The 19136-nt window shown below is 38.4% G+C and overlaps 1 protein-coding gene across 3 annotated transcripts in view; it reads right to left on the minus strand.

The window, feature by feature from the left end:
- LOC134357377 (dual specificity protein phosphatase CDC14A-like) overlaps nucleotides 1–19136 on the minus strand; it is a 104107-nt gene that overhangs the window by 29939 nt on the left and 55032 nt on the right. For all 3 annotated transcript variants that reach the window (XR_010020610.1, XM_063068874.1, XM_063068875.1), the window contains exons 6-12: nucleotides 16230–16296; nucleotides 15720–15782; nucleotides 15528–15615; nucleotides 12456–12686; nucleotides 9742–9880; nucleotides 7612–7777; nucleotides 4571–4689 (exon numbers count right to left, since the gene is read on the minus strand). Coding sequence is in view for 2 of the 3 variants with exons in the window: in XM_063068874.1 (XP_062924944.1) it covers nucleotides 4571–4689; nucleotides 7612–7777; nucleotides 9742–9880; nucleotides 12456–12686; nucleotides 15528–15615; nucleotides 15720–15782; nucleotides 16230–16296 (873 nt within the window). In the remaining variant the exon portion in view is untranslated. The remainder of the gene's footprint in view (nucleotides 1–4570; nucleotides 4690–7611; nucleotides 7778–9741; nucleotides 9881–12455; nucleotides 12687–15527; nucleotides 15616–15719; nucleotides 15783–16229; nucleotides 16297–19136) is intronic.

The raw sequence follows: 19136 nt of genomic DNA on the forward strand, positions 1-19136 counted from the left end.
AGTTCTTTGGGATATTTGTTAAAAGTGTTAAGGTTATACAAGTACTTTTGTTTGTTACATGACTAAGTATAAGCTGGTTTAAACTCAAATATTACTGAAATTTGAGAACTTTGCTCAAATATGGGAATTAAAAAACACAGCTTTAAGTTTTATTATAAGATACATGATCTAAATCAATGCAAATTGAAAATAGCTTAGACACCAAAATGAAAATTATTCATTTAGGAGCTCACCAATTCCTTCTGTTTCCACATAGATTCCCCCGGTTGTCCCTAAAAGACCTTACGTTTACTCATTTACTCTTTTGCCCTAACATACTTAAGCAGCACCTTTTGATTTACCTTAATCCTGAGTGCCAGTGATTTTTTTGTGATCCCTTCTTAATTTTGCCTCCCTCCCTGCGCTTCTATGTTTTTGGCAGACTTCCCTCATCATCAGCTATACCTGTTTGCTTCTATTTTTCTCTTTACCCAACTCTCAATATCCCTTGACATACAGGGTCCCTTATACTTTTTAACCTGTCTTTTACCCTTACAACAAGTGTTAATCTTTAGTTCTTGCCATTTCTCCTTTGAAAACTTCCACTGTGTAGATGAAAACATACCTGCAGGCAGGTGCTCCCAATCTGCCTTTGCCAAGTCCTCTCCTATGTTAATCAAATTAGTGTTACCTAAATAGAAAATCTGTATTACTGGTCCATTCCCATACTTTCCCATAAGAACTTTAAAATATATGACATTATGGTCACTAACTCCAAAATGTTAACCTACCTACACTCCCTTCACTTGACCAGCTACATTCCCAAGATGAGATTCAGTAATATTCCTTCCTTCATTGGTTTATCAATATACTATTTCAAAAAGCTCCCTTACACACACCTTAAAAATCCACTCCCTCTGAGCCTTTTGCCCAAGCACACTACGACTCCCCCAGTAAAATAACCCTATTGTTATTACATCTCTCCGATATGTACCTTCATATCTGTTTCTTTATCTGCTGTTGACTGTTGGGAGATCAGTAATAACATCCCAGCAACACAACAAAGGCATCAATAGAATGGATGTGGAAAGGATATTTCCTATGGTGGGGGAGTCTAGGACCAGAGGACACAGCGTCAGAATCGAGGGGCGTCCATTTAGAACAGGGATGAGAAGGAATTTCTTTAGGCAGAAGTGGTGAATCTGTGGAATTCGCTGCCACGGGCAGTTCTGGAACCCAAGTCATTGGGTATATTTAAGGCAGAGATTGAAAGGTTCATGATTAGTCAGGGCATGAAGGATTATGGGGAAAAGGCAGGAGATTGGGGCTGAAGGGGAAAATGGATCAATCATGATGGAATGGCAGAGCAGACATGACAGGCCAGATGGCCTAATTCTGCTCCTATATCTAATGGACAATACCATCTTGCTTCTACTCTCTACCCATAGGGTCTCGTTTCAGGAGCCTTTTAGAATATCCTCCCTCTGTACACAGGTAATGCAAATCTGATCAACTCTGTACCTGTTCCCCTTTTACTCCGTCCTTCCTTGCCTGAAAATTCTATATCCTGGGATGTTGAGTTGCCAGCCCTGTCTGTCCTTCAACCATCTCTCAGTGATGGCAGCAGTATCATGGATTCTTATGTTTATTAAAGCATTGAGTTCATCTACTTTACTGGTGATATTTACTGTACTGAATCGACTCAATTGAGCTTTGAATTCCCTATGTGCACTCAAGTTTTCTGCCAGTTGGACTATTTCTCGTCTAGATAATTGAACCTTTCCATCTGAACGTCTACTGTGAGCCCTCTTCCCCTGTCATCTCAGGTTAAACCTTCCTCAAGAACACCGACAAATGTCCCAGCAAGGAGTTAGTTTCACTTTGGTTAAAATGCAACCTGTCCTGCCTGTACTGGTCCTACTTCTCCTGGAAATAGTCCCACTGATTCAGGAATCTAAAACCCTGCACCACCCGTTCAGCTACACGTTCGTCTGACCTATCCTTCTCTTCCTATACTCACTAGCATGTGACACTGGAAGCAAAGCAGAGAGAGTCCTGCTCTTTCAATGGCTGTCCAGTTCCCTAAACTGCCGGCAGGGTCAGACATGTGATGAAACATTTTTTACCTGTCTGATGCCAACTTTACCAATGAAGAATGACAGCATCCAGGAAATTAAAAAAAAAAATCTGCTCACTTGGGATTTGAAACTTTAAGTATTACTTAGTTATTTATTTTCTCCGTCACCAGCACACTGCCATCACAAAATGCAAAATTCATTAATGCTTCCTCAACTGCACTTCCCCAAGCCCACAGTCTCTGAGGACAAAGCACCTGGAAGATGACCATCTCCAGGCCAAAGTTCAATTAACATTTCATTCCAACTTGGAAAGATAACCACTCATTCTTCATCATTGGTGGGTCAAAAGCCAGAAACCTCCCATCTAATAGCCCTGTTGGAATTTAGGAAAGGAGCTGCCTACCACTTTCAAGAACAATTAATGACAGGCAGTAAATGCTGATCTTGTCGGCAATGCCCATAGTTAAGTTATTTAATAACCATATAGGAGATTGCCCTTATTATCTGTCCCAAATATGTTCTGTAATACTGACTATCAAAAGCCATATACTCCTAAAATGAATAATGTACAAGTTCCTCCCTTGCATATGGTTACATGAAATGCAATTACCTTTCAGTGATTTTACTCCAAATTATATTCTTTGATTTAAGAGAAATCTACTCAACTGTGAGGCAAATGATCTACTTCTGCGATTTTTTTGGGACAATACACCAACTAGGGCTTAGATAGAGAATCATGGTGAAGTTGCTTCTATGTGACCAAGGAAACTAATCCTTGTCATCAAGGTTGAACTCAGCTGAATTACTAATCAAAACGTTGAAATTGGGATATTTGTACAGAAGACAAATCAATAATAAGGCAGTGCTTGCAAAAGACTTTCATCACAACACTAAAACACCATGTACATTCACAATCAAACACAATTCAGCCAGTATGCTCACAAAAGCATTTCTAAGTATATACTGGTAGCATCAAAAGGTTTTATTTCATCCATTTCATCTCTCATACCAAAAATATTTTTCACTTTAGTGGGTTCAATAACGCTTTCACCAAGAACAACATTTTGAATGCAGGCCCTAAAAAATATCATTGAATCAATAGGTTGATGTTGTTAATTTAGTAAATTACTTCCATTCTACCTGTCCACTAAATTTTTCAAATGACAATTCTGGCACAATCTTGAGCCAAAGTAATAAAGTTGATTGCAAGTCTGAGCCATGGATGGTATATCTTTTTAATTCATGCACAACTGAACATTTATGAAAACTAGGAAAACAAGAAATACAGAAACATCAGAAACATGCTTTTATGAGTATAAAACGAGAGAACAGTGCAAGTAATAAAAGGATCTTAGAGACAAAGAAATCAGAATGGGGAAAACACTGAGTTACTTAACAAATATCCTCATGGTAGATGATTCAATAAACATGCCAGAAATACAGTGTGTTTATTGAAAATTAATGGTTAAATGAAAAAGCAATGTTTAAATGTGCATGAGGCCTACTCCTTTGAGTTCTAGGTGCAGAGATAGTGAACAGAATTCTCTTGCCAGTAGAGAAAGATTAGTAAATGTTGCCATTTGGTCAGATTGGATATAGTAGTACATTAAATCTCAGCATTCTGGCACAGGAGGTGTTTACAAAGGCAAATAGGGCATTAGTCATTATTCCAGAGGGACTGGAGAAGGGGAGTAAATAATAGTTTATGATTTTAATGAAGACCAACTAACCAAGTATTAACAACCAGTTTTTATCTCCATGAAACAAGAGCAAACATTTTTAACCCAAGGTAGTGTAGTGTATATTTTTAATATTTCAGAGAAGGAAGAGGTAACATAGTTGAACACTACAGCATTCTGTTTGGGGGCAACAATACTCTGGTCTGCTATAATCAATAGCTGTTTTCTCTGACCAAAGAGTCTAAAATTGAAGGGCATAACCTCATAAATGGTTGACCATTTAGTTACTCAGCTTTTCTTGTTAATTCTCATTTAACAACTCTACTGCAATAACCACATCTAAATGATACAGTGGGTTAGTGTGCAGTTCTCCCACCTCAGATTAGGCCTTCTTGACCCAGGCTATTGGGATGAAACTTTGTACCTCACTTTGTTTCTCAGGGAACCACATGAAACTCTTCTCGGCAAGCCCCTGTACAACTCCGAACAGTGCGATGTCACCCAAAAAAAAATCTCAGTCAAACTGGCATTCATCTGAAGGCTGCAACAATGACTGAAGGGGATCACATTGACAACCATTGTAAAATTGTGAAGTTCTTGATACTGTCCCTAAGGCATACAAATGGGCCACAAAGAAGGGTTGTTTACTTTGCAGCTTTTTGTATTTTTTGTTACAGGAGTGTATGACGTGGGTGGTAATTATCTACAATTGAGGTGTTTTCCACTCTCCAGAGACGTGATTTCTTTATCTGGATCTAAAAGTATTTCTTGCTCAAGTCATCAAGTGCAAACCTCCAATTTTGACAGACCTAATATCCCTACAAAGATACTCACTTTAATGATCCAGTGTTTACAGCTCTAGCTGGTCTTCTGCTTTTCAACACCCTGAGCTTATCGCCTTGTGTCATTTCATTTTTATTAGGGTAATGATCATCATTGTCATTATCATTGTACTGCAGAGAAAGGAGAAATTAAAAATCAGAATATTTAATAGGAAATGTCACATTAATTACCATTACAAAAGACCAGAAAATCACAATCTTATCAGGGTAGAAGCCCACAAATGTCATTTCCTATTGACATTATACATGACTAAAATAATTTACCATTTTTAAACCTAATAACTTAAAAGTGCAAAATTGATTCTTGATTAAAATCTGCAACCATCAGCGTTTTACATACAAATTACAGAAAAAGATACAGTCATATGCCTTGCCGCTTCAGTTTCCTAGCTAAAGCTCTCAGTAACACATACAAAATACTGGAGGAACTCAGCAGGTCAGGCAGCATCTATAGAGTGGAATAAACAAAGTTTCAGGCCAGGACCCTTCACCCAGACTGCAAGTGGGGGGGGGGGAGAAGGGTTACAAGCTAGGAAGTGATATGTGAAGCCAGATGGGTGGGAAGGGGCAATGACGAGAGGGGCAAAGTCAGAAAAGGTGAAGTGCTGAAAAAGAGGGGATCTGATAGGAGACGAGAGTGGACAAGATGAGAAGGGGAAGGAGGAGAGGCACCAGGAGGAAGTGATAGGCAAGTGAAGAGGTAAAAGGGGACTCAGATGGAGGAATGGAAGATGACAGAAGGGGGAGGGGAAAAATTAATATTCATGCCATCAAACTGGACGCTACCCAGATGGAATATGAGGTGTTGCTCCTCCAACCTGAGAGTGGCCTCAGCGGGCATTTGCACTTTATTCATTACTTGGAAACAACACACAGAGTGAATTTAAAAGGTTATAAATGTTATATAATGAAGATTAAAAAGATTTAGCCTGACTTTGAATTTATTTTATCCTCTTCAACACAGTTTAGTGGTGCTCAATATTTCTGGCTAGCCCATAATGAAGCACACACCTCTGCCTCAGTCAGAAAGATTCTAAAGCACTCAATCAAGTCTCACTTATTCATTACTCCAAAGCTACCCAATTCTCTATTCCCAAATTGAAAATTCTCATTTACCCATTTAAGCCCCTCCATCTATTCCCTCATGCCCACCCCTAACCTTCCTCAAGCACATCTCTCTTATCCTCTGTTCCTCTGGCTTGGCCTTTAAAATTTTCCATTTTGTTTTGCTCTACCTGTGGATGCAAACTCCAATTTAATTCTTAAATTCTTGTACCTCCTTACTTCTCTATCTGTCCATCCATACTTTGCTCTTGGCTCAGCATGAATTGCGTTAAATGTATTTCCAAGACACCTGGGACCTACTTTAGATCAAAATGCAGTACAAGAAACTAATTTGTTATTGGAAATGAAACTCAGACACTGACTTGATTTCAACTCAGCACTGGGTGCATGCGGTACACTTTGTGCCCTCTGTTGGCAGCTCCCATGAAGTATCAGCAGGAGCCATGCACAAGATTGTGGTCCCAATTTTCCAATATCCTTGCAGAAGCCATATGTTTCCTGATTAGAGCACCTCTCAATCAATTGGACTAAATTTCTTAGCAGAGGCAGTGTTGATTCTAAATTCTGGTCAACAGTGCTGAGCATATTTGAGGCAACATCTAGATGAATCCTAAGATTGAACAGCACACCAATCCTTCTAAACAGCCTTGTCAATTATAACATTAATGCAAGCAATACCACCATAATAACTTCTTTTTCTGTTGGTTACCAATTATCAAAATACTTTCAAACCATGAAAGAATTTTTTTTTTTTTTAAGTGAAAATTGTGTAATAACTATCCCCTTCTTCCACTTACCATACCAATTCAGTTGTCTTTAAGGTGGAAAAACATCAGAAGCATTGTCAAAAACAGCTGTCACAAGGGAGTATCAGGAATGATGTCAAAGAGGTACATGTTATAATCACTCTTAGAGGAGGAGAGAGAGGAAGATAGGCAGGAGGACAAAGGACAGAATTCCAGTAGGATACAACAACAAAAGGATCTGAATCACTGCCACACCATTTTGCTTTTAGGAACACTTAGAAGGGTGATTTCACCATTGTTTAGAAAAAGTTGTTCAGTAACATGAAGTAATTAAGTAATATTGTGAACATGATTTTATATGCAGCTTTAGTACAGTATGATTGTAAAGTGTTGAGCTTTAATGAACAAATTGATATAACCAAGATTAACATTATTCAACGATTGGAGCTGCCACAGGACATCGAAGGGCTGGGCCCTGTGAAACAGTTTCTCAAACATTTCACTAATGTAGTATATTTGTGGATGAAAGATAAATAATGTTGACAAACAGGAAATGAGTGTACTGAATTGCCTTGTGCAGTGAATGAACACAATAACATGCCTCAACTATTATGAATACAGTATACTTAGGAAAAATTCTCATTATCCGACTGAATGCCCTTTCAAAAAAGCAGCTGGCTAGTTGTGAGGAAGGTCCATCATTCCTGTATGATTCAAACACTGGAGATGTGCACACTGCTGTCAGGACAGCTACTCAGTCTGAATCCATTCTGCAAGAGCCGGGATAAGCTGCAGAGGTATTTGTCCAAAACAGTTACACGACACAGGACTGTGTGATGTAGGGTCTGTACTCAGGACACACACTAAGACAAATATTATTTGTTGCTGGGAAACCTACAGTACTACGAAAATAGCCTGTGGTTTGCTGGAAACTCATTAGCGTTCCAGACTGCACACTGGCATGCTCAAAAGTCTGAAATACACTAAAGATGGGGCAACTACTACAAGGGCTCCATACAGAAGGGCTACAATTTAAGTCTCTCCTACCACTGTAGATGAAGACTGCATTAAAACCCTAAAATAATTTGCTTTAGCGTGGTAAGTGAATGAGAACTGTTGAATGTTACTGCTAAGTAAAGGGAATGACATGACTTATTTCAAAATGTGTTTTATTCTCAATGTAATGCTCAAATCTTGTTCCAATTTTTTTTTTTAAACATACCATGTGACTTTCTTGTTCATCACACATCCTATTCTGGTCATCACTGATGGAAATGTCATCAACTCCAGAAAGGATCCTAGTAACGCCAACCTTCTCTCTTCCATTCATCTGTTCTTTAACTTTTGCACGGAACAGGTCACCCTGGGTCCACAGGCTAACTTGTTTCCTGCCAAACATAACAAACAATTTAAAGCAAGGATGTCACGTACAGGGGACTGTAAAAGGTTCTTCATTTGTTCTACATCTCTTATTTCAGAAACTACCCAGAATATTTATCTTTCTTCTGACAAGAAGCCAAGTCTTATTTCCTGTGCTCCCCGTTAAACTGAAATTATATGTAATTGTTTTACATGCCACCATTGATTAGTAGAATTTAATATATTCAGTTTTCCATGCATTCCTATTAGCTTTCAAACAACTGACAGAAAAACGCTAATATCAAGCCGTCTGACGCCAACAGTTTTCTTACAAAAAAGACCTTTACCTAGATATTAGAATTTGTATTGATAGCTGTTCTCCAAACCATAAAAATCTAGTTTCACAATGAACAATTTGCACAGAATACCATGTTTTTCCTATATGCCACTTTTCCTACCTTTCTCCCCCCAGTTTTTCTGTGGGATCCTGTGCACTTTATTCTCCTTGTCACAAATATAAAGAAAACATGTCATGAGAATAAAGAACAAGTGCACAGGACCCAAATGAAAATCTGAAAAAAAAAAGAATGATCTTTTTTACTGATGATCTTTGGGGGGGGGGGGGGTTTGGGTAATGTATCAATGATATAACGAAATAAACTTTAAACAATAATCCAAAATCAGAATGCTATGATGCTGAAAATAAAACCAGAAACTCCTGAGTATTTCCAATATTTTCAGTTTTATTTTAAACTTTGTTGAAGTGCTGAGTTTAATTGAGGCATCTCCATTTTATTCACTGATACTTCACACATCATTCATGAAAGCAGATGAAGATGCTGACTGACCTTCAGACTAAGCACAGAGGCATAACTAGCAGAGCTAGAAGCAGCTCCAGTGATTGGGATTCAGTCCTGTCCTCCAGCACTGCTTATGTGAAGCTTGCAGAAACTCCATGTAACACCATGAGTTTGCTCCTGTTTCATTCCACACCCAATAGTAAATTGGTGGGTTAATCAGCCACTGTAAACTACCCGAGGTGATTACAGTAATAGAGATTGAAACTGATCACAGTGTAAGGAGGATAAAATGGGATTAGCTTAACTGAGCACTTGATGGTTTGAAGGGACTGTTTTTATGTTTTGTGATTGGTAAACTTTACATTGCCACATTAAGATGCTCCAAAGGGAAAGTTACTTTTGTAATGGATTTTTTCAGCTTTAGTATATTTTAATTTGAAGCTGGTGATTTGAGCTGCAGACAGCGAATGGTATACTCTACGTGGAAAATGAACATTTGTATTAAATCAAGGAGGGACTGACGCTGATCCTTACCCGGTTCTTACCTTTCACGTGTTTGTTCTTCATTGGGTGGGGGGAGAGGGGTGGTCTTCATAAATCAGAAACAATAATTATGGAGATAGTGAACAACTGAAAAGAAATGTGTGTGACTTTCACTGTCCAAGGACCATGCGTCACATAAGAATCTTTCAAATCTTTTACTTAGTACAATCCAATAAAGGAGGCAACTCTTTGGCTCTCCAGTTCTGATGCGGTAACAGGCCCCTGACCCCTTCAGAAGTAATTGGTAAGAACAGATTAAGGACTTTGACCTGCTTTCTAATATTCTCTTCTCCCTCTAGAACTTTTCACACCAGCAAATTTCGTGGTATGGAAGCTCTTCTCAAGATCTATAATCTTAAGCTTGTATTCACCTTCTCAATGCACAATACCAACATGATGGCACTATATTTAAAAGAGCCATTAACTTTAACATTTGCAAATAAAGATCAAATACATATTGGGAAACTAAAAGCAAAACAATGCAGAACTCAGAGATAAAACGTACAGTAAAACACTAGCAATAATCAGCAGCTCAGGTCCACCAGTGCTGCCTGACCTATTGAACTTTTCCAACAATCTCAAAGCAGAGATCAGCTATGGCTGAAAAATATGTTTAACATTACTTGCTAATAAGATTGGCATTTACTCACTCTTCTAAAAAGTGCTGCTGAGGTCCTATAACTGATCCTGGTCGACATATTCTGATCCAGGCAATGGCTTCTGCTGCTGTTAATCTGTAGTGCTTCATGATATAACATGCTATAAGAGTACCAGTTCGACCTAAGCCAGCTAAAACATTTCAAAGAAGTTACAAGTCATTTTTTTGTGTCTGAAAACTTAAAAATGTATTAAGTATGCAGAATTTGCTAAAAGGCTTTAACTAGAAAAAAAAATTCAGTTCATAAAAAATTGACTACTTCTCATGTTTCTTAAAGCCAAAGTACAAAATGGAACATCCATTGCTGCAAGTGCCATGCTCCATTATGATCTAACCATGCTGCAGAATTGGGAGATACACACAGTGGCTGCTTTATTAGGTACCTCTGTACACCTGCTCGTTAATGCAATTATATAATCAGCCAATCCTGTGGCGGCAACTCAATGCGCAAGAGCACGCGTCATGGTCAGGAGGCTAGACTTTAGATGGTCGCTCACTATGCACCAGCACTGAAGGGTGGGAATGATGTCCCAGTCAGGTTGCCCGTTTTACTCTGGACATCGACCTTCTTGGAGATGCACTCAAACACAAGACCATAAGGCATAGGAGCAGAATTAGACCATGTGTCCCACCATCTGCTCCACCATTCAATCATGACTGTTCCTTTTTCCCTCCTCAGCCCCACTTCCTGGCCTTCTCCCCATAACCTTTGATGCCATGTCCAATCAAGTACCTATCAAGCTCTGCCTTAAATACACCCAATGACCTGGCCTCCACAGCTGCCTGTGGTAACAAATTCCACAAATTCACCACCCCCTGGCTGAGGAAATTTCTCCGCATCTCTGTTTTAAATGGACACTCCTATTCTGAGGCTGTGCCCTCTTGTCCTAGACTCCCCCACCATTGGAAACATCCTTTCCACATCTACTCTGTCTAAGCCTTCCAATATTCAAAAGGTTTCAATGAGATACCCCCATCTTTCTAAATTCCAGTGAGTACAGACGCAGAACTATCAAGCCTTCCTCATAGATAACCCTCTCATTTCAAGAATCATCCTTGTGAACCTCCTCTGGACCCTCTCCAATGCCAGCACATCTTTTCTTAGATGGGGAGCCAAAAACTGTTCACAATACTCAAGGTGAGGCCTCACCAGTGCCTTATAAAGCCTCAGCAGCACATCCCTGCTCTTGTATTCTAGACCTCTTGAAATGAATGCTAACATTGCATTTGCCTTCCTTACCACCAACTCTCCCTGCAGGTCAACTTTTAGGATGTTCTGCACAAGGACTCCGGAGTTCCTTTGCACCTCAGATTTTTGGATTTTATCACCATTTAGAAAATATTTATTTCTACTACCAAAGTACAAGACTATGCATTTTCCAACATTGTATCTCATTTGCCACTTTCTTGCCCATTCTCCTAATCTAAGTCCTTCTGCAACCTTCCTGTTTCCTCAACACTACCTGCCCCTCCACCAATCTTCATATCAACTGCAAACTTGGCAACAAAGCTATCTATTCCATCATCTAAATCACTGATATACAGCACAAAAAGAAGCAGTCTCAACACCGACCCCTGCGGAACACCACTGGTCACTGGCAGCCAACCAGAAAAGGATCCTTTTATTCCTACTCATTGCCTCCTATCAATCAGCCAATGCTCTAACCATGTTAGTAACTTTCCTGTAATACCATGGGCTCTTAACTTGGTAAGCAGCCTCATGTGTGGCACCTTGTCAAAGGCCTTCTGAAAGTCCAAATATACAACATCTATTGCATCCCTTTTATTTATCCTAATTGAAATCTCCTCAAAGAATTCCAACAGGATTGTCAGGCAAGGTTTTCCCTTAAGGAAACCATGTAGACTTTGTCCTGTCTTATCCTGTGTCACCAAGTACTGCATAACTTCATCCTTAACAACTGACTACAACACTGAAATCAGGCTATCTGGTCTGTAATTTCCTTTCTGCTGCCTTCCTTAAAGAGTGGAGTGGTATTTGCAACTTTCCAGTCCTCTGGTACCATGCCAGAGTCCAATGATTTTTGAAAGATGCCTCCACAATCTCTACTGCTACCTCTTTCAGAACCCTAGGGTGCAGTTCATCTGGTCTGGGTGACTTATGTACCCTTGGGTCTTTCAGCTTTTTGAGCACCTTCTCCCTTGTCATAGTAATTGCATTCATTTCTCTTCCCTCACACCCTTCACATCAGGCACACTGCCAGTATCTTCCACAGTGAAGACTGATTCAAAATTCTCATTTATTTCATCTGCCATTTCCTCGTCCCAGTTATTATTTCTCCGGCCTCATTTTCTCGCAGTTCTATATCCAAGAATGTAAGGAAGGAGCATCCTATCACACTCCTGACGTGTCTGATGGATAGTGGAAAGACTCTGGAGAGTGAAGAACTGAAAGTAACAACCACTGTCGCTAATATTTTAAAATGTCAGAAGTTGCATTTCTCAACTAGAATACATTATCCAAACGTCAAGGAATAGAAAATACACTTTGCCCAATCAGTGTTGTGAAAGATGAAGAATCCTAATCATGACCCTCCACTGGTCCAGATTTAATTTCAGATGTTGATTAGTCTCTATTTGTGCTTATATGTAAACACTTAAGTTTTCCTTTACAAAATTCTTTTTAAGTAAATATGCTACGATATTAATGCCATTATCAACACTGTAAATGTTAATGAGGAACCATACCTTTACAGTGCACAGCAACGACACCCTTTGCATTCTCACAGATATTCAAGAACTTTTTGACTATAGTATCACTAGGGGTACTCCCATCCACAAAGAAGAGATCATAGTGGTCAAAACGAGCATCTGTGAATCGCTTGGCATCATACATTTTCTTATTCAAACGAATAATTGTGGTGACGTTGTGTTTTCGAAAGTACTGGAAATAGGCCTCTGGAGCATGCAGAGGGTAGCCTAATTCAATAAGCAAGAGAAATGATATGTTGATTAAGTTTGACAACTTTTTAAATGATTCCAGGCGCAACACTAGTACACTTAAAAATTGCTAACAATACAAAGCTTCTACATTCTGATAAAGTACTTGGAAAAAATGGCCTTTAATCTTACAATAACAATTTATGCAACAGTCACCAGCTATTTCACTGAATATACTTAAGTAGTAGATGGACAGATTTCTAGATGTAAAACATCAAGGGATATAGGGTGAAAGCAAGTTATGGTATTTTGATAAAGGATCATTTGTGACTGCACCAAGTGAAGTAGCTGTCTGAAAGGGAGTACTCCTACTTCTTTTTAATTCTTTTATCTCTGCAAACTGTTCAAGCCTTGTTTACAAAGACTCTGCAAATTTAGAACACAAATCAACCACTTTCTATAAGTAACAATTTTTATCCCTTCATTAAAGTCCCTTGCAGAAAACTTTTCAATCAAATCTTTCACAATTTCTGCCTCTCATTCGAACTCAGAAGGAAGTTATGACAGCAGTTACGTGTTTCTGGCTTGCTTCAGAAGCAGCAATTTGGAAATGTGTTTGGTGTGTAGGACCTCCCTCTCAGTGAGGCCTCAGGACTAAATCAGTGAACATGGAAAAGCACTGTTACACCTGGAATGGAATGTTATCAATGACCTCAATGTGGTTAACAATCTTCGGAAAATATGGGGAGTAAATTCAACATCAGCAACTTGTTCGTTGACAATACAGGTGTGGCAAAAAAAAAATGAGCTAGATGAGATTTTGGGAGAACATCAAGTCTTAAAAGAGGAGGAGGAACTTGGGGAGAATCCAGAGCAAATGGCCTAGGCAGCTGAGAGCAGGACTTTGAGTTGTTGGGAGACCTGCAATATTCAAGAAGCTAGATTTAAAGAATGCAGAGTGCAAAAGTGATGCTACTGCAGGGCTGAGAGATAACAGAAAGGTAAGGAGCAAAGAGGCGATGAAATTATTTAAATGTAGGAAGGAGAATTGCCAGCTCTAAGCACTGGATGAGACAGTTGTCAAAGAAAATATAAAACATTAATTATGGGGGTGATGGGTGAGCTGGACTTATCATTTTTGACTCTTAAATGGGTAGCAGAGTTTGAATTTAGAGGAAAGGAGGCCAAAAAGTAGGACTTTCTACAGTCGAGCCTGGAAATATGGATGAGGTTCTCCCCAGGATGATGTAGAAGTGAAATACATGATGTTCAACAAGATTACAATCCTCTGAATAAAATTCTGAGCTCTAAGAATATATTTGCTGCTAGGATAACATTCAAAGTTTCATGGACACTGGCTATTCTTCAATTTTTTTTTCCTCCAAAGCGACGTTTGAAATGCAGATCAGTATTTTTCCACACAAATGGATTGGACTGCAGTGGAGGATGATTGCAATCCTACAGGAGTGGTGATGATGGAGGAGAAAACTATCAGTTACCAACAACGTGAAGGCTAATTGCTGAGAAACATGGAAGTACATTCAGCTTCTTTAACAGTTAAAGGGAAACAGGGACGGTACGAAAATTTACAGCAGCTGGAATCCACAAAGTGAGACTATATGTCCAATGCAAAGTCAGCTGATTTAAACAATGCAGTGCTTGCTGCATAAGATCATGCTTAGTTGAAAAGTCACTGTATTCATCTTAAAGTTTGCATCTGTGATCTTAGTAGGAGTGTAAAAAATATTTTTGTAACAGAGCTCAGTAAGTCAGCAACCATGAAGTTTTGATGAAGAGTCTCAGCCCAAAACGTTGACTCTTTAATCCTCTCCAAAGATGCTGCCTGACCTGCTGAGTTCCTCCAGCATTTTGTGTCAGATACAAGAGACTTACAAGTATGGGAGTGTTCAAATGATAGATTTGCTGCTCCAATGCAAGAACAGAGCAACTAGTATAGATGGGGGAGAATTAAACACCAAAGATGGGAATAAACTACATTCAAAATTCAAGTATTATTATGCTTCCAGCATAATCTTGAAGATCCAATTATCTATTTGGTTCTTGGAGATGAAAAGAGAGATTTCTCACCCTCCCTATGATCAAAATTATTCAACTAACTTAAAAGATTACCAGCAGAAAAAAACATGTTTGACATATTCCTTAAATAATTTATATTAAACCAAAGTTAATAGAGATATTTATTTTTAAATAGGGTGCAAAAGATGATGTTGCAGCAACAGTTTAGGTAAAATATTCAGGAATAAAGCTAGAAGGAGAAGGGGAAGGGGAAGGGGAGGAACTGGAAACAAAAGGGTAGGGTTCTGGATGACAATGTAAAGACTATGCATTAGCTTACAGAACTAAGTAGATTTAAACACAAGGGGTAAGAGTTTCAAATTTGAAGAACTTCGGGACGAAGTCAGTGATGTCAGTTAAAGAAAATAGTGATTGGTGTATAAGATTTGGTGCCTTAATTTAATGAAGGTGGTGGAGATTTGGATGAGATGAATATTTACCAAAAGTGATAGATTCATGGCCACTCAGGAGAGCAATAAACAGAGTTACATCAAAGTTTTAAAATATTTACAATATTTAAACAAGCTTATCATCTGAACAAATCTAAATCAATAGATTAATGTTGCATGAACCACTACACTACATGCTCTTTCATCTAAACCCATGAACAATTTATTCTGTCCTTATCCAGCACATACTTAACAACATGTAGTGCACCTCAGTTAATACTTGCATCAAATAAAATACCACCATAGCATCTTGAAATTAAAAATCATTGGACAAATATTACATGGATATCTCGAGCATTATTTAATAATTGAGTACCACATTCAAGGCTGAGCAGTGACGTGATTCAACACCTACCATTTTCTACTTTGCTCTTTGGATGTGGTCCACTGAAGGCCAAGAACTTGCTGGGAATAATCCAGTTAAAATCTCCGTTTTCTGCCCTCTGCAATGAAGTTAAAGGCAGTTATTTATTCATGAAACTTTGTTAGTCTTGAGGTAAATCCATCAGAAAAAGTAATCTCCTAATACAATAAAAAAAACACTAACCTCATAATGTTCATATTCATCTACGTCAAATGTATTAAAATTGAAGAAATCATATTGCACAGCCTAAAAAAAAGTGTACGTTAACAGATTAATAGTTAAGTCTAGCACTGTAACAAGTAAATTAACTGCTTCCTGAAATCTGCATTGAATTTGATATTTGTCAGTTTGTATAGATACCAACTCATATTTCCATTTCAGTACAAATTTCAGATGCACTTCATGCACAGAGCAGTGAATTCCTGAAGTAAATATTTTGGGAGGATAATTGAGGTGAACCTTTGGAATGCACTCAAAATAGTGCTACTTGATAGCAGTGGGAGGAAATAAGAATATTTCAAGTTTCTGTACAAGGATGAGTCATCAATTTTATTTTGAGTTTTTAACTGATGTGCAAAGTCTAGGTTAACAAAAGCTTCTTCAAACCATTATTAACGAGGTTCATCATTAAACCTTGCGTGACAATCAATGAAAAAGCAAAATGCCATGTTAGTTATTGATTCAGCATCTTACCTTACTAACAGCAAGTAAACAATCCAGAACTGTTAGCTTATATGTGCACGTGCCAAATGAGGCATCTCTGTAATAAGAAACATGTTAAGCTAATCAAAAAGTGAATAAGTCATATTTCTTCTATAAACAAACAGTATGTTGCATAATATTCATAGTCAGTGATTGATATCTGGAGCTTCTGTTTTTAAACCCATTCATGCCTGCAATATGACATTCAAGCATTTTGTTCATCTGGAACTATCATTTCATTTCTTTACTAATCCTGACACATTTGCTACTCTAAAATTGATCTAATCACTACTGTGTACGAACTGAAAAACAAAACATTGCAAAGATACCACAGTTTTCATTTCTACAGATTTTTAGTGACCACGGAAGCTTTACAAATTTGCAACTTCAGTTTATGTAGAAGCCACACATAATGACTAGTATTTCAATATTAAACCAAGATTACTTGAGTTTTTCTGCTTATAACCTAATGCAATCTCAAAGACCACCAAGCAAGGAACACCTGAACATGTACGACTAATTACAAAGAAGAAACATGGATATATATAAAAACTTATCACTCATCATTTGGACATCTTCACACATATTATCTTTATCTCCAACTTTCAGCTAGAAATCTGCAATCTGGCACATATTTCCACTCAATGCTAATCAATACAACTCTAGGGTGCTGTGTGTGGACACTCCCATCAAAATCACTCCTGAGTTGTAAAGTTCAGGAACTGGAACAGAATGATAGTATAACTTAACCTGCATATCACTGTAGTAATATAATCTGTGCTCCCTGTGTCTGGTCTTGTGATGTGTGTGCATTTCCATGCAAGTACATTTAGCTTTATCTTTTATTGTGCTTATCTGTATTCCTCATATACAGTTCTGTGCAAATGTCTTAGGCAACCTAGATTTTTTATATAAATTTTGTTTTAGATGTTTATTTTTTTATCTTCTGCATTAGTGTCAGTATTAAAGAGTAAATTTTTGATTTCCAAACATACATTGTCCAAAAAATTAAATGTTAGAGTTTTTTTGTATTTCGTTAAAAAAAGTAACATCAAGTAATAGACCACTTTTCAAATAAAACCTTGATTACTTTGTAGGTATATAGCCCAGTGTATGATTAAACAAGATAACAAACAGGTGCTAATGATGAATGACATATTGAGTTAAATGAACTGAACTGATTAACTGAAAATGAAAAGGATGGAGAAGAAATTGAACTGGGCAAAGGACCAACAAATTAAAATGTAAGGGTGCGGTAGATGTGACAGGTTAACCTTCAAATAATCAATTCTTACACCGGGGCAAGAGTGAGCATAGTAATGAGACACAAGATGGTCATCCTGCATCAGCAAGGTCTCTCCCAAGCAGAAATTTTGCAGCAGGCAGGAGTTTCAAGATGAGCTGTGCAAGCTCTTCTTAAGAAGCACAAAGAAACAGGCAAGGTTGAGACCAGAAATGCAGGGGTCAGCCAGGGAAACTGAGTGCAGCCGACAAGAGCGACATCAAACTCATGTCCCTTCTAAACCAGAAATCCAGCACTCCTATCAGCTCTGAGCTCGCAGAAACTACTGGAACTCAAGTACACCCCACTGTCTGGAGAAGCCTTATCAGAAGTGATCTTAATGGAAGAGCCAAAAAGCCAAGCAACTCACCTACGCACAAAACACAAGGATTGGGGTGTTGAACAATGGCAGCACATACTCCGAACTGACAAGTCAAAATTTGAAATATTTGGCTCAAACAGGAGGTAGTTTGTAGAAGAGCTGGAGAGTGCTACATGGATAAGTGCAGCCAGCAGTAAAACATGGCAGAGGGTCGCTGTAGGTTTGGGACTGCATTTCTGAAAATGGTGTTGGTGATCTGATCAGAATTAATGGAAACCTCAATGCTGAGAAGTATAAGCAGATTCTCATCCATCATGAATACCATCAAGGAGGTGTCTGATGGGTCCCAACTATATTCTGCAGCAGAACAATAACTACAAACACACAGCCAAGGTCATAAAGAACTATCTTCAGTGAAAAGAAGAATAAGGAGTTCTGCAATAGATGGTATGACGTCAACAGAGCCCTGATCTCAACATCATTGAGGCTGTCTGGGATTACCTAGAGAGACAGATGCAAGCAAGGCAGCCATAGTCTGCTGAAGAACTGTGGCAAGTTCTCCAAGATGCCTGGAACAACCTATAAGCCAAATTTTTTTTACAACTGCACAACAGTATACCTAAGAAAATGGATGCAGTTTTAAAGGCAAAGGTTTCAATAGGTACATTTAATGTCAGAGAAATTTATACAATATACATCCTGAAATTCTTTTTCCACCTGTAAATGGTGGTTACATTAAATATTGATTATAGTTTTTTTTTAACTGTTTACTGCTCTTTATAGTAATTTTTTTGATATTTAGAAACTTTTCATTATTTTTGAATGCATTTCACTTTACAGATTTATTTTTACATGTGCCTAAGACTTTTGCACAGCACTATACATTCTATGCAACTGGAGCTGCCATTAGGACACTATTCTCTCAGCACTGGTGACAGCACACTACTGGAAGCAAGTGTGTCAAGATTAAGGGGACTGTGGATATATGGTACACTTAGCTGTGCACCATTATTACTGAGCTGCAGTTTTGTTTTGCAAGTTAAGACTAGCTTGATCAAAAATGGTAGGTGTATTTCAGTGCCGGATTAACCTAGTAGCAAAAGTAGCATATGCTACAGGCCCTGCACTAAATGCTTGCAAGCTGCAGTCTGGTGAAATCAGCATCTCACCGTATTCTCACGACGATCTGGCAACGCTGTTGTTTTCATGTCGGGGGAGCTGCATGCTGCATGGTATGAGTGTGCAGGCGTGTGTTGGCTCCTTGCTGTGTCGTGGTGACCTTTGTGCTATCTCC

Source organism: Mobula hypostoma, chromosome 16 (assembly GCF_963921235.1).
Source record: "Mobula hypostoma chromosome 16, sMobHyp1.1, whole genome shotgun sequence".
In the NCBI taxonomy this organism is placed as follows: Eukaryota; Metazoa; Chordata; class Chondrichthyes; order Myliobatiformes; family Myliobatidae; genus Mobula; species Mobula hypostoma.